This window comes from Pygocentrus nattereri, chromosome 2 (genome assembly GCF_015220715.1).
Source record: "Pygocentrus nattereri isolate fPygNat1 chromosome 2, fPygNat1.pri, whole genome shotgun sequence".
Taxonomy (NCBI): domain Eukaryota; kingdom Metazoa; phylum Chordata; class Actinopteri; order Characiformes; family Serrasalmidae; genus Pygocentrus; species Pygocentrus nattereri.
In genome coordinates, this window is record NC_051212.1 from 38,204,858 (window position 1) to 38,214,836 (window position 9,979).

General features: G+C 38.6%; 1 protein-coding gene across 1 annotated transcript; it reads right to left on the bottom strand.

Moving 5' to 3' along the window:
* Positions 1-7,033: 7,033 nt before the first annotated feature.
* Positions 7,034-8,514, bottom strand: LOC108413497 (mannose-specific lectin-like). The gene is given in 2 exon segments (XM_017686037.1): positions 7,034-7,362; positions 8,425-8,514. Coding segments are annotated over 2 exon segments (357 nt in total). The 3' UTR covers positions 7,034-7,095.
* Positions 8,515-9,979: the final 1,465 nt, after the last annotated feature.

Consider the following 9,979-nt stretch of genomic DNA (forward strand, 5'->3'; position numbering starts at 1 on the left):
ACTGGCGCAGCCTCAGTCCAAGCTGGAGAGCTGAAGCTCTGCGTGGCCAGCTTGTCTCTCTACAAGACTAATACCGTAGACGTAGGATTTTTATAGTGGTTTAGCAGTAGCTGCACGTGTGGTCTTCCCTATTATTCACTTTGGTATTCTTGTGGTCACAGGTCCAGTGATCGAGCTACTACTACCCAGTTAGCAAAATTTGTCTGGCTCACACTTGTGGGCCGCATCACTGGTTTGTTTGGGCCCAGTACACGGCTGGGTTCTCAACCCAGATCTGGTCCACACAATGTAAAGTTAGTAGAACTGAAGGATATGGCCCAAATCTGGTCCCGACTACATTGTTAGACCACAATATCCACACCAGAATTGTCCCACAAAGGTAGAAACCAGGTGAAATGGTATGAAGCTGCCCAGGATCTGGCCCTGTTCTGGCCCACATGCCAAATATCTACTCAGTAGTCAACCAACACTCACATAGGAAAGCCAGAATCAGCCCAAACATATCTCCAAAAATGCACAGTGCTCGAAAAAGGACCATTAAATCCTAATGTTTTTGCATTCTAATGAAAATTGGCTTAACGGTTTCCAACACAGACCACCAGTTTCCTGTAAAACACCTTTAGATCCCATTAGGAAACCATTAAAGGCACTTAGAACCAGCCACTGTTGCCCTGTTAAACCTTTAGGATCCTTAATTCATTAATATTTTTCTAGTTTACAGCAGTGTATTTAGCCAGTAAACATCCTTCAGTTTCCTTACAGGTGCTACTACTATAGTTAGGGAGTGGAGGCTTTGACAGCTTGAATGGTTCTGTTGAAAATTTCCCCACTTTTTAGATACCTAAATAATGTCAAAGTTTCCAGCTGTACTGTTCACTTTTCTGGCTATGCGGTCCATATATGGAACGTAAGCTGCAAATCAGACCGTTTTGACTTGATTTTTTTTTGTTATGTCACAAAATTCAACATATTTACATACATCTACATATTCAGGCTATAGCAGTTTAGCCCCGCCCATTCCGTTGTAAGAAGCGTTTCAGCAGCATGGGCGACTCCCACTTTCACATGAGGATGTTTTCAGTTAAACATTATCTGAAGGGACCAGTGAGTGAGTGATAACGCTTTATCTGGGAATGTCATAAAGAGTGCTATGTTAAAGATAACATGTTAGAGGCTCCACTTTTGCAAACAGCTGCCATCAATTTTTCTAAGCTAACAAACTGCTAACCAACTGCAGTTAAGACCAGGACTGCGAACAGGAATCAGCCTGAATTCTCAAAATGATAAAAATATTACATTAATTGTTTTCTTTTGTGTGTGTGGTGGTTTTTCATATTGAAGTCTGAAGGCAGTTCACTGCGGCCCATTCACCGGCAGGGTGTGGTGAGGCATTTCTCCATACGCCTGTTTCTCAATCTCCACCAGAGTGGTGTGAGCTAAAGCACGGACCATGTCCTTATCTAGCTCAGTCCAGTCCCAAGACATTTTCAAAATAGCCTGCAGCTCAGGGTCGGCGATGGGGAGAAGTGAGTCGCGCGTGTGTCTCACGGCAGTCACAGGACTAGAAACAGTGAGTGTGAGCCAACATCATGAAAGCGAAGTTACCAAAATGGCTCAATTCGTATTGATAGCTCGGATAGGCTCCAGGCTCCGCGACCCAGAAGGACAAGCGGCTTAGATTATATGTGTGTGTGTGTGTGTGTGTGTGCGCGTGTGCGTGAGAGAGAGAGAGAGAGAGAGAGAGAGAGAGAGAGAGAGAAAAGCTCCCAAAGTCGTTATCAATCTGCTGCGCCCTCTGCTGGCTAAACCAGCTCCCTACACATCGTTAAACTGACCTGTTCTGCATCCAAAACTGCAAACTGCCCTGCGAAAAATGCCTGAAATTAACAACAGAAAACAGCAGAAATCCTTAAAAATTTGTGTATTCTGGAAAATACAGGTCATGCCTAAGACACATTTGAGGTGTTTTTGTTTGTTGTAACATGCTAGTCTAACTCTGAAGATATGTTTGAATGCATTTTACATGTTTTGCTGTTCTAACCAAGATGGTGTTTTTTGTGTCAGTTAATATAGTGCCACATTAAAACACTGGGCTATTGCCAGCTCTGGGATCTTGAAGAGCAGCCTAAGTGGATGCAATTATTATTATATTGTGCATAAGGTGTGTAGCCACACTGTTGGCTTAAAATAGCTATAATAATAGCTATAATTAGCTGAAATACAACCATATCTAACATTTCCCTGAAAGCTTTGTTAGCAGTAAGGTCGAGTACTGTATTATGTAATAAAAGCAGTGCTGCCAAAAACAGGATAACTTATTAAGATAGTAACACTATTATTTTTTAAATGCCTTTAATACAACTTCCTAGTTTGTTTTGCATTTTTACCATTCTTTTTCAGATGCAGCAGTGCTGATAACATTGTGATTGTAACATTAATGAAAGTAATAAGCACATTCTGATGAAAGTTATTTTGTCAGCTGTTTGTCCACTCATGGCTAAAATAAAATGCACTGCTTTTGAAATAAATATTTCTTTAGCATCCAATTTGATCTGATAAAACCCCTGTGATTAAGCTACACAAAAGAATGTGATTAATCATGATTAGTTATTTTAAACGTTTGACAGCTGCCTTATTATAAAAACAATACAGTTAATATCTGTCAGTGGAAAAACACAGTAAGCTGTGTATTTGGGTAACAGCTGTGCTATGCAATAATTTGAGTGTATTGACCAATTGATTATTTTAACTTTTAAAAATATTTGTGCTAGTTGATCATTTATTTTAACACATAATTATTTTACAGTGTGCCAAATAGTATGTCAAAATAGCACACCACCAACACCAGTGCATCCATTAGTGTGATATAGCATTTCACTGTTGTTCTAGTAGGCCTGTAGGCTATTAGCCTGATTTCACAACTGTCCTTAATCTGGCCAGCTTTCACTTTCATTGCACTCTCTTTATGCAGTTTGACAGTGTCACCATGCCGAACATGGAGATCATCAGAGAGCCACGCGGCAAACCTTTTGCGAAAGGCATCTCCAACGTGAAAAGCCTTCACTGGCCTTTACTACTGAGTTATTCAATCAAATTCTGACATAATTGGTATGGCAGCACCATCAGTGTCAGGACTTTAGCAAGCTGTTGTTATTTCTTTCTTACTGTTCCTGCAGCCAGCTTGCTGACTGTGATTTAGCTTTTTTCCCCCCACAACCAGGCCTTTACATGCACAGTGGTTGTTATTATAACCACAACACAAGCTACAGCTGTGCAGAGACCGTAAACTGGACAATAAAATCACACTGACACATTTAAAGCAAAGGAAATGTCAAACTCTTTCATTAGGGAAATGATGTGACCCCGTAAGAGAGTTCAACATTCCTTTTCAAGAGAACTGAAGCAACCTCAAGTCAAGTAAATAATAAGCTTATTTTCTCAAAATGTGAAGCATGTTTTTTTCTTGTCTTGTTTTTCCATGTTTGTTTCTAATACAGTGGTTTGACTTCAGGTTATTGTTTACTAAAGGCAATTTTCCCAGCTGCTTGAACACTGAATCTCTTACTGTGGCTTTTTTATGACATTAAAATCAGCCTCACAAAGAGCTACATGGGCTCATGCCATGGAAGAGTTTTTCTGAAGTGAAGGTGTTTGATGTACTGTGTAACATTGTTAGTTTCAAAACATACCGCTCGCTCTCCAATCTATATATTCAATATATGAAAGTGAAGTTGCAAAGCCAACCTGTTTGTGATTCATCCTAGTTGTGATGTCACAGCCATGAACATATTTGCATATTGCACCGTGCAAAGGTATTAGGTACCTAAGCACATTGTACGAAACCATTTATCTCAGCAGTGTGATTTTACATGTAAAAAAACACCAAGTATCATTAAAATAGATGGAAATAAGCATAAATACATTGAAAAGTGACAAGAGTTTCTGATTTTGAAAAAGGCAGCTGATATCTTGTGAGCCAGTCTCACTGGGCTCAACGAGCAAGAAGGGCCTGGGTTCAATTCCCTGGCTCAGCAACCAGGGGTTCTTTCTGTATGGAATTTGCAGGTTTCCTCAGGCCAAAGACATGAAGTCAGGCGAATTGGAGTTGCTAAATTGCAAATGACCATAACCCAAGAGGACGAGTGGTTTTGTTAAACAAACAAATTGACTTAGGCTATGTATTTTTTTTTTTTTTGTATGTGTGTGTGTTATGCCTCTATTACTGTGTTTTCTGTCCAGTGACAGTGCTTACTGTCGAAATGAATAGCTTTTTAAATATAATTTTTTCAGATGCATAAAACCTTTTCATAGTGCTGTATGACTGCCCATACAGCAGTTTAGCCTACCTATTCATGATGAAGTGATAAGGAGTGTTGGTACTGCAGCCATTCTGTAGTAGACACTAATGTAGAGTGAGTAAACTGACTTAGCATATACCCACCTATAAATGGAAGAATATGTTTGTGTGTTTTATTTTGTGCTTGATTTGACCATGACCCGCCATCGACAGCAAAGGCTTCATGCTCGTCAAAGCTCTCCTTATGTGCTGTGATTTATAAAATGTTCTCTTAAATGTTTCTCCTGCTGTTGTGCAATCATAAATAAAAGTAAACATTATAATGCTAGCTAGCTAGCAAGGCAGCAGGGCAGGAATGAAGTGAATATGTCTCAGTATGTCATTTAAAAAAGCATATGGTCATATCTGATGACTATAATGATCAGTGGTGATATGACACAATTAGAGCTCAACCTTTGGTTCAGGCCATAATTTTCAAAACTAAGTCAAGAACAAGGTAAAAAAACACCTCTTTGATAAGACTAATTTCTGCTAGCACGCCTAGTGAGTATATCAGTAATAAAGATTCCTATGAACTTTCTTTTGCCATTGACATGCCATGTTTTATTCGAAGCTTGCAACAAGCATATTCATTTATTTTTTACCTTGTAGCAGTTTTACTGTGATTTCTTCAGTAAAGGGGTGGTTTTGCTCTGCCACTGTTTTCCAGTTCTAACTTCTGATAAAACACACTAGTAAGGCTGCCACTCATATTTGCAATCAGTGACATATGTGGGGCTTCCAGGAGGCCTAGAGTCACATTTGTTTCACCAAATTTGTCTCACCAATTGAAAATCCAAGCATGATTTTGTTACATCCTCTTTCAGTTCCTAATAATGCTGGTGGTTACACTGAACTCTCATGAAGCTCCTGAAGTTCTAATCAATGGCAGAGTTGACTTGGTTGTATCTACCTACAATCATATGGGCTGATCATATTTTGATTTTCTAGATGAAAATGAGTTAATGCATCATTTATAGAGAACACTCTTCTGCACAATGTGTGCAGAGTGTGAGAAGCACAGTATGAGAAGAGTGATTAAGACATGAGCTGGGTAGCGAGCTGCTAGAGAAAGGAAACGCTGCTTATATGCGGCATAACTGTGACCAGCAACAGCTGGAAAATGAAGCCTGACTCATACAAAAGCTGTCTCTTTTAATAGCAGTGAACACTACCATATATTAAACTCATCAAATGAACTGAAATTAGCAGCAAATGCCATATGTCTATGTAAAGGATGTGTTATTTTCTTTAAGAATTTGACTGGGCATGTTCCAACTTGCATATGACTGCATACTATGAAGAAATAAATCCTTTTTGGATACTTTTGCATTGGTCATTTCAAGACTTTAAAGTATTTGTTTCCAGCAAAAAATTAATAAGGAAATAACAGTATTTCTACAATACTTGCAGAGGTTCAATACAACGAACATGACAATTATATTCAATAAAAATGAACTGAAAATTACAGAAATATATTTGTTAATTTCTAGAAGGTCTTGAGGGTTTCCCTCCGATAACACAAACAGCAATGTTCCCGTACAATAAATTATTTTTGAGATCCATTATGTGATTGTCCCCCTATCCCCTAATTAATTGGAAGAATATTAAACTGCCACACTTGATACATAATGATTGATTTCATATTATAGTTTCATAGGTGCTGTAGTGTATTTCATTTGGTTCACATTAAAGTCTTTTAGACCAGATATAGATTAATTGTAATTGTGCTGCTTCTGGTTCTGAAGCAGATGTATCACTGAAGCTGTTTGAGGGATCAAGATATCCTGAAGGAGTGACTGAAGTTCATTTTTCCCACCGTTCCTGAGGAATTCAGGCCAAACTTGACAGATTGTTCTGTACATTTCATCCAGGCCTGCTTTTTGAACATGGTGTGCCTCATGATCAGTTCAGCCAGTCAGAACAGGTCATTTGCAAATATCAGTCTTAAAGGCACAGTAACAAAAACACAGTAACAACTGTTTGATTCTAAGTGGTAAAGAGAGATTGGCATGTGTATGTTATGATATATGATATGGCCCCTTTAAAAGTCACCCATTAGAGGGGAATTCCATACATTTTTCAAATTTCCTTGTAGATGTAGTTACTGGCTATGATGTCTTTACAGCTGTGGTGATAGGAACCAGTCGTCTTATGTTTTTATCAACTCTAAATGCTCCCTACTGCAAAGTTATTACACAAATGGTTGCAAATACTTACCTGATGCCTAAGACATTATTTTATTATTGTTTTGAGATAACCTTTTGGCAATAAACCCATTTTTAAGTACATTAATGGCAGATTAGTACATGCAGGACATTACAAGGCAAAATGTAACTTAAAGAAGACATATTTGTTTAGATCTATCACTATTTTACCATCGTCAACACATATATACATATACATATAAAAACTCAGAAGACACATGCAGGTTTACTGATTATTTTGGATATCGATACACATATTTCTGGCTATATGTGCATCGTAACCCCTGGCTCTTCCTACCTTCACCTGAAATAAATCAAAGTCTATAAGTTTCTCTGCAATATATCATTTCACACTTCTACTTGAAGATTCACATTAAGGTCATATTAGTGCTGTGTAATACATAAAACCGCAATTTGTGTACATGAAGGAACACCGGGAGCTTATTAAGAGCATGCAGTAGACTTTATTGAATGATCTGTATGACTCTTTGAATTGAACAGTGCAGGGTTACTGTGAGGTTGATCTCTCCGCAGCCCATCTATTTGATCTCTTTACTTGTAACCTTTAGACTGGGCTGAGTTCCACACCTCCTCTCCGTCTCTCTCAATGACCAGGTTGCCGTCATTGCGCAGGTACAGATGGCACACCTTGAAGGCCCCAGACACCTGGCTCTTTGTCTGCCACAGCACCTTGTTGTCCCTCTTGTATATGAAAAGGTTGCAGTCATCCTGCATGCACAGGCGGTGGGCATCCCTCATGCCACCAGTGTCGGAGGACCACACCTGTCTCCAGCCATAGATGGCAAAGTTGCCGTCCTCCTGGAGCACAGGGATATGGAAAAATGAGAAAAGTTGTTTTTACTGTTGTGAGTAGATGATGTTTGTATGCTTAATTGGAATTCTATGAAGTTACAATGTTGTCAAAGCATCTGAATAGTTATCATACATCAATATGTTAATCTATCAATACACACATAGATGCTATATTTATGTATAGTATTATTCTGGTTATACAATTAATTGCCGTCATATGCAAATATATATCATATGGGTGTGCCTGGCCAAATTTTGTCGATTTTCTAAGTGACAATAATTAAAACATTCTTTACAATCACTGTTCATTTGCTGAATTTGACACATTGGAAAAAAAGAAACATGAAATGAGGATTGTGCAGCCTTTAGCTTTTATGTTTTTTTTTTCCAAATGTGTTTAAAAAATAATGAATTCCGTCCAGTCTTGTAACAAATCTAGCATGAAATAGTGCACGCTAGCAGTGTGTGATGTGATGTTGTTCGCTGCATTTCTTCATGTGAGCTAATAGAGTGTTTGAGAAGTTTGAGCATGATAGCTTACATTTGGATACTCATCTAAAGTGATTCAATTAAAATAACTAATTTTCAAGTTTAGTAGTTTTTTAAATGAAGAAATATTGAGCTGATATCATCCAAAATCAGCTGCTAAACTGTCACTGGGGTTAAACGGATGTCTGGTTCCTTTTTCCACCACTGTGAACAATTCTGAATGGTAAGGGTGACTGGGGTGTTTCACATCAATCCACCCTGAATTACTTTTTACATCTATAAACCTGTTTCATCTTGATCATATAGTCATGAAAAATGACCTTTAAGACCATTGCTGTACCTTGGAGAGTACATTTTGAATGTTTGTAACTCAATGCACCTGTACAGTACTTTTTTTCTGACATTATACAAAAAATTCAATGCATCAAAAATTGAAAAAAGGCATTGTGTAATCTTTATCTGTGCCACTACTAGAGCCATAGCATCAAAGTGCCAATGTCTCTCTTTCTCTCTCTCTCTTTCTGTCTCTCTCTCTCTGTCTCTCTCATTATTTGTTTAAATACTAAAGTAGAATCTTGCCTGGAAAACAGCCTTCCACTCTCTGTTGTTGGACCACAGTTAGTCTCCCTTGCGGAGCTCATCATATTTGGACATGTAGTTTGAGCTCATGGTACTGGAAGAGAATTAAAAAATAACAGTAGCTTTACTGCAGTGTGCCATTGTACAAAAATGAGCACTTTCATATTTAACATAGCATCATACAAAATGAAAGAACATGAAAAGAAGGCTCAAAGTGCCATTAATGAAAAGAGAGGGTGACTATATAACTTCTTAAATCATAAACAACACTATTGCGCCCAACCAGACAGAACAGAAAAAGGCAAAAGATGAAAATACATCTGCAAGAATAAGTACTCACAGGTTGGACTGGGCCTTCAGTGGATCAGATGGATGAGGCTGTAGCTCTGAAATGATGCTCTGACACTTGCAACCTGATTTATAGCTGATGATCAGAGGAGGAGACTGGTGTGGGCACTGAAGGTCTCTTTCATGCCTAAAAGGAATCAGGGCTGCATGAGACCAGAGGTGTGCGCTTTCAATTTCACTGGAATTTAAGACACTTTCATGTGTATATTAGATCATGTTGATTAGGGTACAATTGCTTTAAGCTCCTTTATCTGAGTAGACAGTTTTACTGCCATTTCACAGCCTGGTTCCGTAGCCCTATCTGAATGCCTTTTTGTGAATCTATCTTAGTATAACTCTATTTTTGTATATCTGTTATAACTTTAGCTTGGCAGAATACAGAGATGAAAGCAGTGCCATTCAGTGACCTCTTACAGAAAACATTCAAAATGATTTACTAGTGTATTTTATAGGACACGGTATAGCAGCCAGCTATTGCCCATAGTTGTTACTTCTGTGAGATAATAACTTGAGTAAAAGTATCTTTCAAAAAAAAAAACTTGTGTAGGAGTAAAAAACTAGCAGATCAAAAAACTACACTATGTGGACAAAAGTACTGAAACACCTACACATTAGACTTACAGGGGCTGTTATGAATCCCATTCTAAATCCATAGGCATTAATATCGAGTTGGACCCCCTTTTGCTACTACAACAGCTTTCACTCTTCTGAGAATGCTTTCTGTAGGATTTTGGAGTGAGTTTGTGGCAGTTTTTGCACGTTCATCCAGAAGAGCATTTGTGATTTCTAGTTCATCCGAAAGGTGTTTGATAGGCTGAGGTCAGAGCTCTGTGTTGAACCAATCGAGATCTTCCACACCAGACTCACCCAGCCATGACTTTATGGACCTTGCTTTGTGCACTTGGGCAGAGTCATGCTGGAGCAGAAACCAGCGTTCCCCAAACTGTTCCCAAAAAGTTGGAAGCATACAATTGTCCAAAATGTACTGTATATGTAATGTATATGCTGAAGCATTAAGGGTCTTGGCCAACCCCTGTAAAACAACCCCATAACGTTGTCCCTCCTCCACCAAACTTTACAGTTGGCACAATGCAGTCAGGCAGGTAACATTCTCCTGGCATTTGCCAAACCCAGACTCTTCAATCAGACTGCCAGCTAGAGAAGTGGGTCTCGTCACTCCACAGAATATATTTAAATCCAGTTGCAG